Below are 21710 nucleotides of genomic sequence, written 5' to 3' on the forward strand. Positions count from 1 at the left end.
GCTGTGGATTACAGCCTGTACATGTGGTGTAACCTTAAATGCTGCAGAATTAAGTAAACTGAAGCCCTCCACAGAAACCTGCTTCAGTTGGTAGGCATTTCCACATGACCAGTAACAATTTAAACATGTTTTATAGAAGTCAGATGTGAGGATGATGATCAGGAAGTCAGCCAGTGGTGAGTATTGATCCCACTTCTGCAGTAACTTCTCAAAAACCTCATTTGGCTGAATCATGGTCCCTTTTAGCTTCTCAGACATACGTGAGTGAAGCTGCTGTGTCACTGGGACGGGACAGTATCTCTGGGTCATGGAAGACCACAGACATGGTTGGACCCCTCTGCTTTTGCTGATAGCGCTGAGTCACATTTCAGTCCCGACATTCCCTCTGTGAGGCCTCAGGAGTCGCTCACCCTGCAGCCTTTTCATACCTGCTCACATCCAAAAGCTTCAGCTGCAGTCTGACCTCGCAGACAGTGTAGCGCCGGCTGTGAAGCTTTGAGGAAGTCCATTGCTGCAACCCCTGTTATGGCCATGAAGACACAGCAGGCGACAGTGCTCCTGCCCAAAGTTCCTCCTTTTGCAACCAACTGCCTGAATGCTGTGCTTCTTAGGAGATAAGGGCAGCCTCCCACGAAAGGTGACTCAGCAATCCAGCACACACAGCCTCTCCTGAGATAAGAGTTGTTCTGCGTGGCCTGAGGGCAGTGGGATACTGGGATAAACAGTCACAAGCAAAGAAAACAGTGGAGGGTAAATTCAGTGCAACTACCTCTTATAAACTGTAAGTTAATCAGCAGTGAATATAGACAGTTCAAGATGGCATAAGCTCTACTTTAATAGTATAAACTTTAAGCTCATGTAATTTAAAACACAGTAATTACAGCAAAAATTCACTCCACCAGATATTCCTTTGAGATAATAATGACTGGACACATCTGAAAATGAGAGGTGAGTACATTTTAGCCGAACCAGATGTGTAACTCATAATTTATTTAAAATTGCCATCAATATTAATCCACAATTTATTTTTCTTTGATTGATTTCGGACAGTACATAGGCACCCATCACGACTGAGAGACTGACACTTAGATTGGAATTATAAGAAAATTGGAAAGCCGTCATTAACCATCTTAAAGGGCTGCTGCTGTGCTGTAGTGGAGTGCTTTGTCCTTACATGTTGTGTGCAGACTCCAAGTATGAATGATAACAGAAAGGAGGGAGATGAAGTATTACGCATGATCCAGTTGTGTGTGCTGTGGACAGCAAGCTTAGGGTGTGGTGTCGGTTCACTTATTTACATCTGATGTTGTGTATCTCAGTTTCAAGTCACTTCTGAACACTTCTGAATTTAGATGATGGACTTTGCAGCAGCAAAGGCAGAGTGAGCCTCACAGAGCTCACACTGATGGAAGCATCTTAAACCAAAATACCTCTGATGCGTTTGGCACCAGTGGCATAGTGTTGGTTTGTAGACTCCTGCACACAAAACCAGAGGAAAAACCACATTTTAGTAAACATAATGTGAATTTCTGTACGATGTTCTTCTGCAGGACCGAGCCAGTAACTCAGTGAAGATGCGCTCAGTGGACATGCATTGTAGCAAAGAGTAAACTGCTGAAGGAAGACAAACGATTTGCTCAGGTCCACACACAATCTGGACACTTGCTGATGTAATGAGGAAAGACAGGAGGCTTTGACACTGAGGGGACAATCACTGGAGAGAAAGAGCAAATTCAAACGGATGAAACATTAAAGAGAAAAAAACAAGTCATTATAAGGGAAAGAAAACAGTTGTGTTAATTTCATGGACTGCTTCAGCGTGCCAGAACAGGTGACAGAAGGGGAGCTGTCCAATATGCAAGTAAGGAGTCCCCCCCATCAGCTTCCTCGGTGAGAATGAAATAAATAAACAATGAATGGTCCACTCTCCTCGCGCGCCTCATCCCATCTCATGCATGGCTGCCAGTAATGGTCTACTGGGTGTCAGCTTTTATTGGCACGGCACAAAGCAAGTGCCAAGGGCTCGGTGGCTCGACTCCCCGCCGCAGACTCGGCCTGTGGATAAAAGCAAGCAAAATGCCCCAGTCGAGCTCAGAAACATAGTCATGTTGGGCTGGAACGAGGAAGTGCAGTGGAGAGGGGAGGGACTCAGGGCGCAGCTCCATGGGGCCGCCGCGGCGCTGCGACCTTCTGCACATGGAGCCGGGGAGAGTTGGAAGAACTTCATACTGCAAACTCAAGGAATAGCAGGTAATGTGACTTCCACCGCGCTATTTTTGTTTTGTTTTTAGATCGACAACAATCTTAAAGGGTAATTAAAGATTTCTAAACTGAGCTCGTTTCTTCTCAAGATTTTTTGGAGGCATTTGCACCTGATTGGAAAAGACTCTCCTTATAGTTTCGGTGCAGGTACGCCACAGCATCAGATCCCTTTTAGAGCGCGTTGTTCTGTGCTGCTACAGGACATGTAACGGATTAATAAACCAGAGTATCTTTGAAATTACACACCGAATATGTATTCATTTTGACGCGCCATTTGTTATTAAATAGGCAGCCATGTAACGGAGAAAGTGGAATGTTCCCCATTTTCCATGTGCATCTTTCTTTTGGGAACATATGGATTAATAATTTCACAATCATTTAAACTTATTTAAAAATACTAATCCAGTTTTCAAGATTTTCTAACAATTATGTTGGGATTTCCTTGTAATTTTAAGATGTTTAATACGTTTTTACACTCCTCTTCATGCACCTGTTGCAACAGATGTGCGCACTCAGTAAACTTAAGATCGTCGTGAAGCAAAACAAGTTTTATAAAATATCAAACGACACATTTAGGCCTCCAGGGGGGGAAAAATAAACAAAAAAATAAAATAAAACACAACTTTTTATTTAGACGTAAATTTGTCGGGGCCAAAAAGCAAACCGTAATATTTTAGCATAAACAGGAAATCAATACGCACACACTAACGCTGTATCTTCTATTTCAAAGCCTGTAAGTTAAGTTAATCTTTAAAACTGATCATTTCTCATACCGTTAAGCTTTGTATTCACCTGTTCGACCCACAGTCTCAGTTAGTTGATAAACGTCTGTGTGAAGAGAAGAAAAACACATATGTAGGCTGGACTGAAGAAACTTTTTACACTGCTGACACTGAGGTGGAAAGTTGTTCATCAACGCCCAGACGAAAAAACAGAAAGCTTCACTGTTGAGGAAATTGAGTGTTTAAACTCTTGAACATAAAGTTTCTGGTTGTAGAAGTTGAGCATATACAAAACAAATATTTTACCCTACACTGGTTTTTGATCAAATTAAGAACCAGTCATAACTGTATCTTTTGTGTGATGTAAAAGTCAAGGAGTCGCCTCTAGTTTGTTCCAGTCTAAAGCTGTGGCAGAGAATCTTCATTTCATACCTTTTAACAACTAATAATGCATTTGGACTTTTTATTTTTCTGTGAGTGTGAAACATTTCAGGGAAGTTAATAATTCTCTCTAATAAATTCACTCGGATCGGATTGAAATGAAAACTCTTCAACATAAACTAACACCTCACAAATGTCGTAGAAAAATACCTTTGATTTCAGTTGTTAGTGCAGTAGAAAACTTGGAAAGCAGCCCCAGTACCTACACAAATAGAACATTTGATAGCTTGGTTGGAAAGAGAAGTGCTGAAAGTGCTGCAAATCTGTCTGTAGATACATCATCTTTCTTGTCAGTAGAAACCGAAGTAGGAGGGGGAGGGGGGCAGAGGAAGGCAGACAGTTATTAAAATGATTGTACTGTCTGAATAGCAGAGTAGTGAAGTGTGTCAGATGCAAATGAAGGAAACTTCTCTCCGGCGCACCTTTACTCTACCCTGCACCCCCTCGATAGGCTCCAAGAACACATCCGCTAACTCTATCTACCCACTTACACCCATACATTTCATGAATTACTGATGAGAATCTCCATGTGAAGATGAACAAAGGTGACCATGCACCACATTGCTTGGCAGTGTCGGATAATCTCATCTCCTAATGGTTGATAAGAAAGCGCCCACGGCTTCATTACGTCTCATAAACCCACAACAGTGAAAATTATTAATTCAGACATTAATTGTCAGTAAGTCTGCTTAGTCGAAAGTGGAAACTTTTAGTAGAGTGTGTGAATATAAATTATTCGAATTATGACTCATATTGTTTGTGCTTGAAATCAAAGTGAAGTCAGCAATATTGTGCAATGAATTTGGATTCATATAGTGATGATATAGCTCTCTTATTTATGAAGTGATATATCTACATACTATCACATTTTATTGCAGACAAATCTAATTGCCATAAGCAGAAACATAAAAACAGTTTAACATGACCTTTACTGGCCTTAAATTTGATTTTGTTTTTTTTAATGTTCCACATTCCATTCCAAAGATATCAGATGTTATCAAATTACACCATAATCTTGGGTTATTATTGAAAATGTAAATATTACCAATTTTAATGACATAAAACTACATCTAACGGTGACTGAAACACTCTAGCAATTGCTTTTTTTTCTCATTTCTATACTTGAGTGTCACTTCATGTTTTCAAGTATTGACTGCTAATTGTGTGTTATATATCTGTACATGCACAGCAGTGTTAAAGCTTCCTCCTGGGTATCCAAACTTTGTTGGTGTGGTCCTCAGTATCTGTTAACGGTTTCGTTGTTTCTCATCTCCACCCTGCTCCCTGGTGTAGCTTTTGCACCTCACTAAAAGCAGACGCCTCTAACCCCCCCCACCCCCAACAACCCACCAACACACCACCATCATCCACCCAACACACACACACACAGGAGGAGGACCGAGAATTCTGTCAACCCACAAGCCTCTTCCTGCCTCTCCTCACTTGACGTACTCAGACTGAAACTTTTCCAGTCCCCCCTGCGCTATATGTCAGAAGTCTTTTCTGTGACTTCCATTTCACTGGCTGAAAGATTCCACCTGCCCCCAGTTCATACACACACACACACACACACATCATGCCCTCCTGGTTACAACCAGAACATGAGCAATAAGGTGTAAAAAAATTCTGCTATTTCATAATTTCAGTCTGATTTCATGAGATAAATGAGAAAGCTGGATGGCAACATTTAACTGCTCTTCACCTTCTTAACATACATACTGTATGTTCTCAAAGTAGGACTTACAACTTTGGCTAAAGAAAATGAGTCACAGTATCTAAAGATTAAGGTACAACTAAAAACAATATAGGAGAAGTTTTCAAAACAGTAACAAAAATGTCTGTGACATGTAGAAAATAAGAACAGCATGACAGCCACTTTGAGTTCTAACTGAATATTTCCTGAATATTCTATATGCACCTTACTTTCCACATGCCTACGCAAGTGGGTTGTGGCTGAGTGTAGGAACTCTCTCTTTTTTATTTCTGTCAAAGCCCCCCCCCACCACCACCACCAACACATCCGTGTTTCCCCTCGCACCATCTGCCCAGAAAAAAAGGGCACATGAGAATATACCCCCCTCTGCCCCCGACCTCCAAACTCCAGATGCTGAAGAACGGCGCCGCAGAGTCGTAGCTCAGCAGAGTAACACGCAACACTCCCGTGTTGTGCTGAACAAATCATCTGCACCAGTGACCTTTGCCCCCCCCCTCCTCTCACACTTGCATCCTGGGCGTCTTCAGGCCGCTGAGCTCCTGACTTGACTATGCAGAATACTGTGCATTGCGACAGAGTGGCCCGGCCGCTTCCCACTATTTGTTCCAAATGTGTGGAGCCATCTGTCAGTAAAACAGGAAGGCCTAGGTTCCCCTTCTCCCTTGGGCTCGTTTCGCTATTTTCGGGAGCTTCACTTCTCCCTGAGTGGTTGCTTGGACTGGGCAGCGGCCCCACCAAGGGCTTCTTGAAGTGGCGGAGCTGGGGCTGAGGCTGTCGGGCCCATCTGCTGCAGGCTTGAGGGCCATCCATTATTAATGGGGCCACGAGCACTGGTGACTCCTCAGATATTCAGCCCTGGCCGAAGGATCGCTTCTAAAAAATGAAGAGAACTTCTCTGTCCTTCGGCCCGCTTTTCCGTCTCTCATTTTTTCTCTGCACCTTCCTGTTGCATTTGCTCCTCTGACTTCTTGCCCTCCCATTGCTGTCTACTTCTGTGCCTCTATGTCTATCTGGCTGCTTTTCTGTCTTCCCTCTCTTACTCTCTCTTTCTTTGCTTCTGACTATGGCTTGCATGTGTCTATGCTCAGGCCGCGGACTCAGCGATGCATGCTCAGTAAATTAGTGAGAACATGAGCACCGATCAGCTGGGCACGGCAAACACCCGCATCCTCATGACCCTAGGCCAGTTAATTTTCTGCTTAATTTTGCGGCAGTCAGTTTGCATTTTTGGATGATTACGTGGCAGGAAATTAACAATAAATAACAAATGCGGTCTGAAAGCCCATTCCCAGCAACCCTGCACTAGCAGCGGGCCCCATCAGTTGGAGCCGAGCTGCTCTCCAAGCTCAGTCTCTCTGTCAGACTTGTAATGAAAATGTCTGTAATTCTTTGTAATGTAATGTGGGGGACAGTGGTGGGACTGCAGCTGTGACAAGAACGATCTCACTGAGGTGACAAAGTCACGCCGAGAAGTACACCCTTTACTCCACTCTAGCTTTTTATAATGTTGTTTCTTCAGCCTTAACTTGATTAAACTTACACACATCTACATCTCCATCTCTCTCCCATTAGAATACTTGCACCGCATGGAGACAGAGGAGGCCCAGGAAATGGCCCAGATGCCAGGTAAAAGACTACCTACCGCATGATTGAGCTGTAGAGTGCAAAAGGTAGATACAATAGGCCCACAATCAGCCTCTTACACCAGCCGGAGGTAATTTTGCTTCCCCTGAATGAGACACGTCAAGGGGTTGTGTGGTGAGTGATGGGTGTTTGCTGGTGTGTGTCTCCCCAGGCAGGGACAGCCCCCCGGCCAACGAAGCATCTGAGGAGGCAGAGGAACCCATGGCCGTCCCGGAGGACCTGTCAGCCAGCTCCACCCACCAGCAGAACAACACCAGAGGGGACAAAGGTATGAGGCAGCAAGTCACCAATTGCACCCACAGCCATTCAGAACCTCACTGATGCTTGTGTAAATTAAGAATAAATAAATTCATGTGCTACGTTAGGTTGAGTTTATCCCATGAAGCAGCAATCAGAATGAGTCAAAAACCACTGCACTGCCTTTCCCAACAGTAATGTATTCATTCCCAAAGCATACAAATCAGACTAAAACCATTAAATGTAAGTAATGTCAGTATCAAAAGCATAACATATATATCTTAAAAAGAGCATAAAAATGTTTTTATAACTTAATACCACACATATCCAGTGGGAGATATCTGCCGGCCCAAATCCCTTGGAAAAATTAATTTAAGGCTGCAAAGAAGAGACACATTTAGGTCATTGGCAGAAAAGGTAAAAAAAAAAAAAAAAATCCCTTTGATCCATGGCATGTCATTAATAAGCCGAATCTTAAGGAATAGCTAATGTGGCCTTGATTTGAGTTTGTGAACATCAAGCCAGGGAATATCATGGTGAAAATAAGGATGAATATTGCGGTGGGGGGGTTCATGCACATCGGTGGTGTATATTTATCCCCGCCTCTTAACATGGGTGGCTTGTTCATGTTCAAGGTGGAATCATTATTGGTCATTAATAGCTAATCAGTTTTACATGACAGCAAGATGAATCAGGTGCAACGTGCAGTTTTCATTGGATAAATAATATAGGTATTATTTTTCTTCTTAATATTGTTTATTCATGAAGCACATACAATAAAAATATAAAAAACAAGTTGACCATCCTATCTGTGTTTTTCCACTTGTCCAGATAACGACAAAGATTAGCAGCACACAGTCAAAAATAAAATGTGAGAGGAAACTGAAATAGGATGTGTAAGAGTTTCCTAAGAAGAACTTGCCATCAGACAGTTTCAACACTCCTGGAGATAAAGAGTTCAGGAACAGAGCCAAGCTCAGAGAGATCAGCACATCACTACACCACATAGGTCACACACCTGTGCGCGCGCACACACACACACACACACACTTACTCACAAAGGCTCTCTGTTTGACTTTACAACTGTTGAGCTGACTGGCACTGAACTCAACACAGGCAGGAATCACTGAACACTTCTGAACAAGTACCGCGATGGCATCTGATTAATTAAAACATGTTAAATTGAGTTAGAGAGCATTTGCACAGCCACATTTTATCTGACAGACCTCAATCGAAAGATGGACATTTTGTACAAGCTGTAAGAAAAAAAAGTAAAAAGAAAATAAAGAGAAAATTGAGAGCAGATGAATTATATGTCTGACCTTCCTCAGTGGTGGTAAAGAGAGTAAGAGTAGGTAAGAAGCCAGCTGGTAAGGTGGATGTACGTACTATATGTAAGTTTCTGTTCATTCCTTATACAGTCTGATCACTTCACACGTGTCTATACAGGGACAGAGACAAAGAGCCCAAAGAGTGAAAGAAGGGAAGTGCAAGTATCTGGTATCTATGACATCTATGCATCATTGCCTCTGTGATAAAAGCCAGAATAAGTTATAATTATCACCCAGGATCATGTGCTTCTCAGTCTTCTGTAGTGAAAGAGGGCAAAAAGCAGGGGGACTATATGTGGGACATAGGACCTCAAAGTATCGAAAGCTCAAAACCTCAAACCCAGGTTGTTTCCTGTTGCAAATAAGTCTTCACAGGCACGGAACGTCATTGTTGTTGCACATTCACAATGCTGCAATCCTCACATATATGACTCAAAGCATAAGGGAAGTTTGTAGGTCTAAGTGAGGCCTGTTTTGTCGTCCGTATTATCCAGCTCAGTGTGTTGTGTAAATTGTCACAGAAATACAACTGAAAGTCATTTTATTGTCTAATTTATTGTTTAAAATCACATTTGGTTAAAATCACGAGACGGCAAGTTAACCCTCTCAGCTTCCCAGTGAAATGATTTCTCTTTCACTTTCAGTGATTCAGACGGAGCCTTTGCTATTTCAGAGACTTGAGACTAAGAGGGAGACTGAGCTGAGTCTAGTTCCCGAAAACAAGGAGGCGAGTTTTTAAAAAGCGTTGTGAGGGGAAAAGCAGGCTGTTTTTGGTGTTCCTGCAAGTTGTGTTGAGTGTGTTGCTGGCGTGGTTTAACACATGTGGTTCCACTATCATGCACACAGGGTTATTTTCAGGCAGTGAGAGCAGCACTAGTCAGTAACAGGAACCTCCAGAAAGCTCCCTGCGTTTCCACACTGCAGAACTGCTTGCTAAATTGTCTCTAAGCTACTGTCAAACTCAATATAACTTGATTATTTCTTTTTTTATGACAAAATATTTTTTTTTACACTGTTGCTCTAGCCTTTTAGTTAGTTAAAGAATGTGTTACTTCTTTATCTGTTATCTGAGCATTAGATCCACATCAGGTGATAACCCATTTTATTGCAACCTGTTTTGTGTGTCTACAATGTGATCTGACACTTGCTTCCCAAAATGAACAAATCAGGATGTGTGACCATGACAGACATAATATAAAGTAAAACGCCTTCTTCCTACTCCCAGTTCAGTCACAACTTCCCCATATCCATGAGAAGCGGGTGGCAGCTCAGCCTTCATGGTTCCCTTCTGTCCGCTTAACCGGCTGATAACCCGAGAGCCTCACTGGTGTGTTTGGGAACTGATGATTAGAGATAAACATGGTGCATTGTTCCAGTACTTCAGAAACAAGTGAGGAGAAACAAAATGCCTTGTGCAGAACATACACCTGTTTTAGGATTTACACTGAGGATAAGAGGCTGCATTCCCTTGTGCAGATACAGATACCCAGTCTGACACAGTCTGATTGAGGCTCTTTATTGAAACATAATTTTACATCTCTCCATTGACAGAAATGTGGCAGTCAGGTTTTGTGGTAAAACCATAAATTGAATTTAGAGGTTAGAAGCGGTGGAGCCACTTATCAAGTTTTGCTTTCGAGAACTGTGATATGCAAATGTAACGGATTTAATCACTTCACCTAAAAATCCCTCCTTCTTAATTTTTTTCTGACACTTACGTAATCATTAAAGTGCTTGTGCCAGATGAAAAACCTTGGTGGTTCAAGTGAGAATTTCATATGCACGTTTTGCAACATTTGCAATATAAGATCTCCTACCCCCCTGAAAAAAAAAAAAAAACCAGACTGCAGCTCAGCGTAGATCGTAATTCTCTTTCCCCTCCACAAACACTGGGAGTCGGACACATGCACAACTTGACTTCAGAAATGTCAGAGAATATGAAAACATGTCTTCCCAACTAGAACAGTGATTCCCACCTAGAGGTAATTGTAGCCTACCATGGGGAGCATTTATGCAGTTGCTTGGAGGATGTGGAAAGCAGTGAAAATAACTGGGAAAAAAACTAAAATTCTAAGCTGAAAAATTTAGAAACATGTGATATTAAATCAACTGAACATTTTTAGTTGAGAGTGTGCATGAAGTTGGTGAGCGAGCAGCCAGCGGTTAGCTAAAAGTAGTTAGCTAAATGTTATGGATAAATGATTACAATAGCTAACATTTGCTAAAAGTAGCCTAATGCTTCCTCTAAAATGTAAAATTAATGTATAGTTGAAATAGCTGAAGCAGTTGAAATACTTAATTTAATGGATGACCCTAACTAAAATTAACAAATACGTGGTTATAACTGATTATCAGTTTGGTTTGATAAAAGTAATGAAAAATGATTCAAATCAGTCAGGGTGGAGGTGAAAGAATACTTGTGTCCAAACTTAATGACTAAAGAACAAAAATATATCTCCACTTACATGCATTGTTAGGCTTGTTGCATTTTAATTGCATTGCACATATGGGAATAATTCATACAGAGTTCTGTAACATAACTCATCATTATCTTTTGCACTTTAAGCACCATTTTAGCCACTAAATTTTTTTTGTAGACAGTGCCTTTAATTCCCTTTACATGCACGAGTGACGTCTCTCTTATCTGATCATCTGATCTGCTCAGCAAAAAGACAGGAGAGTTTGTCCAGAAAATTTCAGCAATCGAACAAAATGAGCAGATCACTTGTTGTGCAATAGCAGACTTTAAAAAAAAAAGCAAAGTTATGTGGAAATGGACCATCAGATAAAATGAATTTGATTGGAAAAGTGATCATAAATGTCTTGTGATAGTCTGTCGCTCTACCTCCTGTTCTAAATGGGAAACATTTTGCACATTAGGGGATTTATGTTCCCTCTGTGGCTCTCGCCGAAAAAAAAAAAAAAACCAACATGTTTCAGTTACAGGCTGTTTTACAATTCCTTTCCTGTGCTTCCCTTTCTGTCACTTCTCCATAATTCTTAGTATTTCAGTTAGACAGGCCCTCTTTCTGAAGCTTCCCCTTTTCCATAGATTCCTATATTTCATGATTTCCACTTGTTCCTCTTCAGTTGTACAAACAGAGGTAGATGCATGGGGAAATCAGGCTGCCACTGCTCAAACCACAGGCTGTGGGACTTGCATGATCGGTCAGTTGTTTCTAAAGTTCTCTGCTGGGGAAAGAAGGATAGGGTAGTTCAATATGGAGGACACTTCTCCTTTTTGATCACTTTGGGAACACCAGACACCAAATATAGACTTTGTAAATGTCTCCTTCCACAAATAATAGCATTAATCAGTTACCTTTTCCGGAATTAAAGACATTAGACCCCTTCTCTAAATGGCGAGAAGGCCAAATGCGAGTGTTTTCTTGTGCGTGTGCAGTGTGCTCTGTTGCTCTGACAGACTCTGCTGTCGTCCCTAGTTTCACACCGTTTCCTGTGTCTCTGTTTCCTGTTTATCTTGCTGTCATTTGTTTCACCAAAGTGTGATGGTGTGAGATTAGCTGTGTTTCTTCATGTCATCACTGATATCCTTAAACAGTAGACATGCTATCCACCTGTGTGTCCTTATGAAACATGCTATGCTGCCCTGAAAACTCTGTAGTTTAAATGAGTAGCCTGTGGGTTGATTATATCAGTCTGATATTTGATGACTTTTTTCAGGCTGAATTCACAAAAATGGCTGAAATAAAGGGAAGGGTTTTGAAGTTTTGATGCAGCATCCCTGTGCGCGGACGAAGGAAGTTTGTCATTATGAAGCCATAGTTGCTCTATTGATATTACAGTGCAATTGCAGTTTTAATACTTTCAGCGTTTATCCTGAAAGAAAGAGGGAATGAACAGAACCATAGTGACTATAATACCAGACCTATGAATCCAAATAAAGCCAGGCTACGCTAAAGTTCATTTTCCTGGCTGTGAGAAAGACAGTTTAAATTCAAATACATTGAATAAGTCTGTCATTTATTTGAACAGGAATAATGTCTTAAGAAAAACCCATCTCACCAAAATAAAAGGTCAAACATAAAACATAGAAGAATTAAAAAATAAAAACTAGTCAAGGTAAATTGTGAAATAAGTAGAAAACAATTGAAATAAAGAGATAAAAACAATGCTGAATAATAGTAGTAGTACTGAGATAATGTTTGAACATAGAACAAAGAAAAGTCGTACTAAACAAAATGAAATGGATGATCATCTGTGAAGCAAAACAAATTGTCTTACATTTTTAGAAATGACAGGTAAAATGGATACAATGATCAAACATCTATTAGAAACATTCATTCATTCAGCGAGGACAGCCACAACAGTTCACAAAATCCTTTCACTTTCCTATCAGGAACCCTTTCAGATCAGAGCAAAGTCATCTTTACGGCTACATCACAGTATTTCAACAGGCAGCTCTATCTTTTCTCCTGTCACAGCATCAATATGACACTGATAAATTGCCCATCTTTAGTATACAACATCATGAAAGAATCATGCTCGTATTCTAAACCGTGGCCCCCCCTTGCCCTCTTTTCCAGCCTGTAACATTAAAGTTGAGGCTCGCAGTGATGAGGAGAATGGGCTGGCCTGTGACATGAATGGCGTGGAGGAGGAGGAGTGTGCGGAAGACTTGCGCGTGATTGATGCCTCGGGGGCCAAGGTGAACGGCTCACAGCCGAGCCCCGAAGCCAAGGCCTTCTCCTCGGCTGGAGGTATCCGGCTGCCCAACGGGAAGCTCAAGTGTGATATCTGTGGGATAGTTTGCATTGGCCCCAATGTGTTGATGGTGCACAAACGAAGCCACACTGGTAAGCCGTCTGTAATACTTCTTGCCCTTCCTTTGTACCCATGTTGACTGTTAGATTGAGAGGATAGATCAGGGGTAGAAAGGTGTCTGCTGTGGCTCCTCCTCATGTTTAGAGCAAATCTTTAGTATTTAATGGCAGAAATTAAGTGAATAATTGACTGCTAATATTTTTGACATTAACACCAGCAGTATCACAGTGTATAGCCTGGTGTCTTGACGGCACATAAACATTAGCGATAGAGTCTTAGGATAAACAGTAGAGCTAAAAAAACTGTTGTTATGTTTGCAGTCACCCTTTTACTGAGTAGTGGTTGCATTTGGCTGTATGCATGTAAACCTTCCTATCGTGCGTGAAATAGGCTTTGAGCATACCATTAGCATTCATTATTGTTCATCTAAATGACTCTGAATTACCACATGACAAGCAACAGTAACTGATCAAATTATTATAAGATAAAGTAGCAGAAACAAACTTGGTCCGAAAAAACCCCCCCCAAAAAACAACACACACACATACAAAAAAAACCAAAAAAAAAAACATGCCCTCGCTTTAGGAACAGGATATCTGCTGCAATTAAATGGGATCTCTATGAACTGACAATTATCTGGCTATTAAAAGTTTCTCAAATTTCAAAATTGATATTCTATTGTAATGAAGCCAAACCAGTGGTGGGGAACATTTCTGAAAAAGGCACTTAACTGTCAAGCTTTAGAAACTAATGAAACTCAAAATGGAAGAAAGGAACACTAGACTAATGTAAATGCAAAAGAAAGTACAATAAAAGATATAATGAAGTGCCTCCTATTTAAATAGAAAATATTCTGTGGTGAGTCTTTGCTCCTGAAATGCATTTTTAATGAATTTCCTTTTTTATATATTTTTGCTGCTTCACTGGTGACTCTTATTTTATGGGGGGCTTTGAAAAAAAAAAGCCATATTAAAACGTTCTCACAGAATGCCACAACACTCGGAGAGGCTGGATATTGGTTTATTCCAGAAGCGCTGATCAGGAAGACTGGCTCTCAACACAAAGTGTTTCCTTCGCTTTATTCAAATGAGGCTGAATTTGCATTGTGATGTGCCGCTCTTATTTTAGAGACGAAGGAGAGGAAAAAATGAGATTTTCAGATCAAATTGACCTAGGCAATGGTGCATTACGGAACTGGCAGGCTGAGTCTGAAAGGCTCTTGTTCGATCAGAGCGCCAGAAGTCGGTGGGGCAGGGGGAGCATGGAGAGATGGAGTGTCACTCTGCTGTGAAACCCTCCCACAGGCTGCTGGATCGCTCTCTGCCCCGGAGACGCTTCATCATCCGGCTTGTTCTGGTGCCCGGGATGCTTGTAGTGCAGTGACCCCGCGTTCCCACAGCAGCAACACGCTTTTTCATCCACATAGAAAAGACAAAGTCTTTGTGTTTTTATTGCTGTAAATGAAGTCATCCAACATAGTGAGATTAGGGAAAGCAGTGTAATCACAAAAAGGACTGAAAATAATGAACTGCCTGGTGGGGTACATAAAATACATAAAACTGGGGTGCCAGTAAAATGTACAAGGTATTCTTTTTTCCTGATCTTTTTTTTATGTGTTTTATGTACGTCTCTTTACAGTAATGTGCGTCTGTTGTGTTCTCGTCCTCAGGTGAACGTCCTTTCCAGTGCAGCCAGTGCGGCGCCTCTTTCACCCAGAAGGGCAACCTACTGCGCCACATCAAGCTCCATTCAGGGGAGAAACCCTTCAAATGTCACCTATGCAGCTACGCCTGTCGCAGGAGGGACGCCCTCACCGGCCATTTACGCACCCACTCAGGTGAGTGTGCAAAGCTATTCCACACTGAAAACTGCTGCACTCATGGTCATTTTAGGACTGCTGGGTGGAAGCCTTCACCAAAGTCATGACATGTTCTCCAGTGCATGCAGTGAGAGCTCAGGTCTCCATAAGGGGAAGTTCACAGGGTGTAGATATGGTTGCATTTTTTTTTTTTTTTTTTTTTTTTTTTTGCAAATGCTTTGCAGAAGTAAGTATTAATCAAATTTTTGGGTGTAAACTGTATACTTGCAAAGCCTGCTCTAAGTAGTCAAACAGAACAATGAAACTGTAAACTACAAAATAGTATTTGCAGTCTTAACTTAAAAGTCCAGTGTGTACTATTAACTAATTGATATTCATAATTATATTTCATTACAGTGCATTGTCACCTGAATTTGTGCATTTTCCTTACCTTAAAATTAGCCTTTTTATCTACAGGGGCAGCAGGTCTTTTCCATGTCTGCCATGTTCCACCACCATGTTTCTACAGTGGCCTAGAAAGGACAAAACAAACACTGGCTTTAGAGAGGAACATTAGCATTTTTTGCATTTTTTGCATTTTTAGCGGAGACGAGGGGTGTACAGTTGGTTGCAGTCTGCCACTAAGTCCTACTCACTGGACCTGTAAAATAATTTGCATATTAAACTGCCGTAACCACTAACAATAAATGACAAAAATTAAAGTGCGCATTATGATCTCCATGATGGGAAAGTTCTTATGCATAGACGCTTAAGTTAATTAAGTGAAAAGAAAAGGATGCATAGACGGTGCAGTCGAAAAAAGCTTAAAAACAAGGGTGGCCTGTGCTTAAAGAATAAGCCTGGAATTATTTCATTTTTGTTTTCACTGTCATCAAATCCCATGAGAGGCTTAACACCAACAGTCTGTTAGTCCGGCTCTCAGTACTTTCCCTTCTATGTTTGTGACTCAGCTCAAGGTCCATTCGCTCATACTGGAGACAGTGTTTAAAAACAAGTCACAGATATGGAATTTCATTTTTAAAAATGGCTGAACAATTTCCTAGAACAGCAGGGCACAGTAGTTTAAGGCAAACATTAGTCAATAGAGTAAATAGTTAATAGCTGTGGATTAATATAGATTCGGTACATCACGTATTTACAGCAGCAGCAGAACTTTGGAAGTGACTGTACAAAAAAATAAATTACATTGCCCATATTCTTATTGACGATGAATGTTCCACCCAGTGAAACACAGTGGGTCATTTAATAGTTTCTCTTTTTTTTTTGGTCTATTCTAAAGAGGAATAAATTCTTTTAGAACTAATGTAGTTATATTTACTTTACTATTTTTATTTAAAATGTTTTATTTGATCAAATGCTCCTTTATCATTTGATAGATTATATTCCACAACTGTATGTCTGTTAAAATTCAGTTTAAAAGCCCTCTCAACAAGGACAGGCTCACATTTCTGGTTGGTAAATAGTCATTCTCTTTTTTTCTTACACTTAAATCCCATCTATACAGGAATCATCTCATGAAATACCCTCCATGAGTATTTGTTAAATGGGAACTCCCTCCTCTCTTTCCCTCTTTCACAAATTCCCCCCCAAAAATACAGAGGGCATGACCTCAGTGACCTCAATAGTAGCTACTACATGCTCCGGTTCAGCAAGCCCATTTTAAGGAATGTGAAATTATCTATTTGTGAAATTTTTGTCCTGGACTTTTTTCTTTGTCAGACCACCGTTCATGCTAAATTCCCAGTTTGTCTTTTTCTTCTTATGACAATCAAACTGGAAGTACAAAATCCATCACTTCCTGTGTTTTTCCATGAAGAACTCATTTAGAGTAGCAGATTATTCTGGAACTAAACCAAAGTATACTAATTTTAAGATACCACGAGTTATCACTTTATTTTTAGCCATCACGTAAAATATCGCACTGCTCTGTTCTCTTACATCATGTTATTTTTTTTGCAGTCGGAAAACCCCACAAGTGTGCTTACTGTGGGCGGAGTTACAAGCAGCGCAGCTCTCTCGAGGAGCACAAGGAGAGATGTCACAACTACCTCCAGTACATGGGGCTGCAGAACAACATCTACACAGGTTAGTTCCTCACGAGACGCACGCTTAGCTTTCACCCAAATCTGATGACCTACTTTACCCTGAGTGCAGGACTCACTATGCATGTGACAGCAGTGTAACACGGCAACAGTTTTGCTGTTTTCCACTAAATGTTCCAAAAGTCAGGTTAAATTACTGTCATTTCCCTTTGAATTTAGAAATTCTTTGGCTATTTAAAATAACTGCATTGCATAACTGCAATTAAGTCAATTCAGTCACATGAGTGTTAAGGTCTGCATTAGTGCGTATTTATACTGAGCAGTCATAAACTGAATGATCACACTGTAAAGTTCTTGCGAAACACATCCACACTTCATTTGTGTGCATGAACAAATACTATATTTATAGACCAAGCGCTTCATGTGTGTCAGAACAGTCCGCTCTGTGCTCTGTGAGAAAAATAACATTATGTTATCAGGCGCCAGCTCATCACTTTAAACAGGACAAGCTCAAATTACTTCTGACTCTGAAATCTACTTTTCTGTCTTGCTTTCCAGTAATAAAGGAAGAAAGCAACCAGAATGAGCAGAGGGAAGACATGAGCCAGACGGGATCTGACAGAGCCTTGGTGCTAGACAGACTAGCTAATAATGTAGCTAAACGTAAGAGCACTATGCCACAGAAGTTTGTGGGTAAGGGCTGAAATCTTCCTCTGTGTAAATACAGTGTCACTGCTTTTGCTTAAAATTAAGTGTTAGTGCTGAACTGGTGGAGCTGCAGTGTGTTTTGTGTTCATTGGTTTTGTATTTATGACATTGGCTCTGCAGAATGCATGCATTGTGACAAAGTATTTTCCACAGTTCAGCTTTGTGCATTGAACTTCTTTCATTACCGTTAGTAAATGCTATGATTCAGTATTCACTGAGTGTTAACTCCTGCATATTAATTTTACACTGACATGGTGATAAATGCAATAACAAAAGAGGTAAAAACTCTGAAATAGCTGAGGGGGAAACTAGTATCACAGAAGAAATGTCAAGAGGAGACCATGAAACCAGAAAGAACAATATAATGAGTTATTTTAAAATTAAGCTACAGGGGAGGAGGCTTGGTATTAACATGGTGAAATGACACCTCCTGTTTCTGTCTGGCCTCCCAGGTGACAAATGTCTGTCAGACCTCTCCTATGAGGGAGGAGCAGGTGAGCTGATTCAGCCACACGTCATCGACCAGGCCATCAACAGTGCCATCAGCTACCTGGGGGCTGAGTCGCTCCGGCCTCTGGTCCAGACCTCCCCAGCCTCCTCTTCAGATGTGGCCCTCAGCTCCATGTTCCCCCTGCACAAGCCGCCGCCCGACGGCCACACGGGAACCGGTCTGTCAGCCAAAGACAGCGCAGCTGAGAACCTGCTGCTGCTCTCTAACTCCAAGTCTGCATCCAGCGAGAAGGACGCCTCGCCCAGCCACAGCGGCCAGGACTCCACAGACACAGAGAGCAACAACGAGGATCGCCCAGGTGGGACTGCTCCAGGCCTCATCTACCTGACCAACCACATCACCTCGGGGGTGAGGAACGGCGTGCTCCCTCTGGTGAAGGAGGAGCAGAAGAGGCAGTACGAGGCCATGCGGGCCAGCATCGAGATGGCCTCTGAGGGCTTCAAGGTGATGACGGCAGACGGGGACCAGGTGAGGGCGTACCGGTGCGAACACTGCCGCGTTCTCTTCCTGGACCACGTCATGTACACCATTCACATGGGCTGCCATGGCTTCAGAGACCCCTTCGAGTGCAACCTCTGTGGTCACCAGAGTCAAGACCGTTACGAGTTCTCTTCTCACATAACGCGAGGGGAGCATCGCTGTTGAGCCCCCCAGAATATACAAACACACACACACACACACACACACACACACACACACACACACACACTTACTTTTGCTCAGATGAACAGGTGTACATATGGAAGACATGCCACACACTCTCACTCATTGATGTGCACATGTAATAAGTGCATAGAAATACAAAATGTAAAACACACTGTTAATATCTGAAATCTCAGTTTTTTTTATACAAAGTATGCATGCTTTCTGGACACAACTATTAAAAATGCATTTATTTTCATTTCAAATACCATGCTCAGATGGAAGAATAATTCATGTGTCTGTTTGAAAGAAACAAAATGATGCTCAGTGAAGACAACACAGCAGTTGCTGTGTTACATCCTACACAAGTTTTAAATCATGTATTTAGAGTTGCTAAATGTATAAAATGTATAAATGTGTCTTTTCTTTTGGAAAGCCAGGCAGCAACTTTTTAAAACAGAAAAATATTCATCCTTACATGTACAAATCTCTGTACTGAAGTATCAGAAATGTCAATAAAATACTCTGCTCTGCAGGAACATCCATTTAAATATTAAATGCGTACAAAAACCTAACAATCACTGTAGATAAGTCCTCATTTCCTTTCAAAGTTTCAACCTGTTCTTGTATTTGTAGCAACATATTATTTATATCACATTTACACAGCTGTCTGTTTTTTGTATTTATTACAGTGATTGATGTTTGTCGGTAGAGTAGTTAATAACAGCTGCACCTCTTATTTGAGGTGAAAATGTGACGGCTGCTGAAAGCTATTTTTAGTTTTATCAAGAGAAAATGTTATCCTGGCCTTTTGTTTTATTCCTGATGGCTACAAATTGTTTCACTCACAACATGAAAATGAGCCATTTGAGGTTTGAAGGAACTTTATGCTTGCAAAACACCAATAAAGGATATTTTATATATGCACAAAGAGTTGGCGGGGGAAGTGTTTCATTTTCTTGTGAATGAGAGATTTTTTTTTATGGTAAACACATATGATTTTAATAGGATACTTTTTGACTTGACCACATTAACCACTTGTCAAAGATTATGGACTCGTCCACATTAAAGTGTAAATTGATTGTAAATTAAGGGCAGACTCAGGAAAATGATTCCTGGAGTTAATGCAAAGTTTCGCTGAGTTTTACTATATCATCTTCCCTCCTTAAGAAATGTGAACATTTCATTTCACACTCTTGAACCTTCCGAAATAATTACGTTCAGATGTCAGTCAAGGTGCTACTCACTCCCACCTGTCAAGGAGGAGCCAAAAAAAGAATGAATGACTGACATTTAAGTACAAAATAGAAAAACATTAAACTCATTGAAAACATTTACAGTGAGGGGTGAATAAATGAACACTTCTCCACATGCTGCATGAGCACCACGTGCAGCTGCAAAGTACAGAATCAAAATAAAAAAAAGAATTTCCATCAAATTATCCATCTTTTGTTCAGTGATTTTCAAAGTTATAAAAAATAATTTCCAAATAAAAACATTTTTCCTGCATATTACCACTGATTCCCAACAGACAGAGAATACGAGGCTAACACATCAGTGACATGTCTGCACAGCGACTGCTGTGTTAAAACTATGACATCGAGGGAGTACTGGTACTGCATGAGCAGCACACACACATTAAGGGTCTGTATGAGTATGGGGAACCTTCATGCACACACACACCAGCATGCCGACATGTACATGTCCTGCTGGCCCTCTGAGGAGCGGCAGCAGCAGAGAGCTGGGACAGAGAGGATCAGGCACTGGAGCAGAAGGCAGGGGCCGGGGCTCTGAGGGCCAGGCCTGTCTGGAGAGGCTCAGCCGAGGCCGGCAGAGGAGCTCGGCGGCATTGCGCAGCGACAGCCTCTTCCAGATGGCTGCTGTGTGATTTAGCAGAAACGGGAAGCAGCTGTGGCCAGCGCTGAAACAGACCCCCCCCCCCCCCCCCCATGCTTGACTGGCACCCGACAGGGGAGGGAGGGCATTTGCATGAGAGGGATAATCTGGCCAACCAACTCTGGCCCTGCCAAATCCAAAATCTCACTTCTCCTTTCAGCCAGCTGACTGAAATCCTCCTTTAAGAATCAGACTTACCCACTTCCAATTGTGCTATTAAGAGAATCCAACAAGATGTTAGTATTTTTTTTTTTTTTTTTACATGGCTGTGCTCTAATGAAAGGTCACAAGTGTAAATTTTGTGAACTTGGTCACTTTTTCATTTCAGCTAGTATTTCTAAAAATTTAGGACTGACTGAACAGTTAAATGCACAGTTAAATACCACATTTGATTGCCTCTCTTGGCTTTTCTTCACATGACTGGATGTCTGTTTGGGAAGGAGCAATGAGCAAATGGGTTGTATACTTGAATTTGTGCATTAAGGTATTTAAGCAGCGGGAGAAGGTAACTAAATGCACTCTCAATGACAGTATTTAAGTACAATCTTGAGGTATTTGTATGTGAATCTTTGTATTTTATGCCAGTTTAATGTCATACTTTCCATTTATCTATTCATTGCTTAATTTTCAGACTAAGGTTTTACATTTAATATACTGGATTAGTGTATCAAAGATTAAAGAATAAACTAATGGTTTCCAGCCTGTTACACCCTAGAAGCCCAAAGAGGTAAAATTAGCCAGTATTGTACTAAAAGAAATATTAGAAAAATGACATTTTTTTTTGCTTTTATTTTGTGTAACACTAAGCACAGCAGTAAAGTACAAAATTGTATGGGGAGTTAAAATAGTAGTCAAGTAGCTAAAAGTGGGGTTTTAAACTAAACATTTTTACATTTCTAGAAATATAAAAGTGACTCCACAGTGCAGTGCAGACCAACAAACTCCGTTATTATTGT

At 41.1% G+C, this 21710-nt stretch overlaps 1 protein-coding gene across 8 annotated transcripts; it reads left to right on the forward strand.

Moving 5' to 3' along the window:
• Positions 1–738: 738 nt before the first annotated feature.
• On the forward strand, positions 739–19791 carry ikzf1 (IKAROS family zinc finger 1 (Ikaros)). 8 transcript variants are annotated; one of them, XM_046401830.1, is made up of 8 exons: positions 747–2250; positions 6712–6765; positions 6935–7051; positions 12899–13168; positions 14806–14973; positions 16915–17040; positions 17556–17660; positions 18158–19791. In XM_046401830.1, the coding sequence occupies exons 1-8, from the start codon at positions 1917–1919 to the stop codon at positions 18859–18861; spliced, it is 1878 nt and encodes a 625-aa protein (XP_046257786.1). In that variant the 5' UTR covers positions 747–1916; the 3' UTR covers positions 18862–19791. The 8 variants fall into 8 exon arrangements, with proteins under 8 accessions (XP_046257790.1, XP_046257786.1, XP_046257787.1 ...); XM_046401829.1 differs by having other exon boundaries at positions 751–2250; positions 17556–17690; XM_046401835.1 differs by having other exon boundaries at positions 2215–2250; positions 6712–6809; positions 17556–17690.
• Positions 19792–21710: the final 1919 nt, after the last annotated feature.

The sequence above is a fragment of the Scatophagus argus genome, chromosome 10 (assembly GCF_020382885.2).
Source record: "Scatophagus argus isolate fScaArg1 chromosome 10, fScaArg1.pri, whole genome shotgun sequence".
In the NCBI taxonomy this organism is placed as follows: domain Eukaryota; kingdom Metazoa; phylum Chordata; class Actinopteri; family Scatophagidae; genus Scatophagus; species Scatophagus argus.

Excerpts from the sequence above, each read along its gene's own strand:
- ikzf1 (XM_046401829.1), top strand. The coding sequence starts at position 1,917 with ATGGTCCACTCTCCTCGCGCGCCTCATCCCATCTCATGCATGGCTGCC. Across the intron at positions 6,766-6,934 it reads GGAAATGGCCCAGATGCCAG|GCAGGGACAGCCCCCCGGCC; the intron begins GTAAAAGACTAC and ends GTGTCTCCCCAG. Across the intron at positions 13,169-14,805 it reads GCACAAACGAAGCCACACTG|GTGAACGTCCTTTCCAGTGC; the intron begins GTAAGCCGTCTG and ends TCTCGTCCTCAG.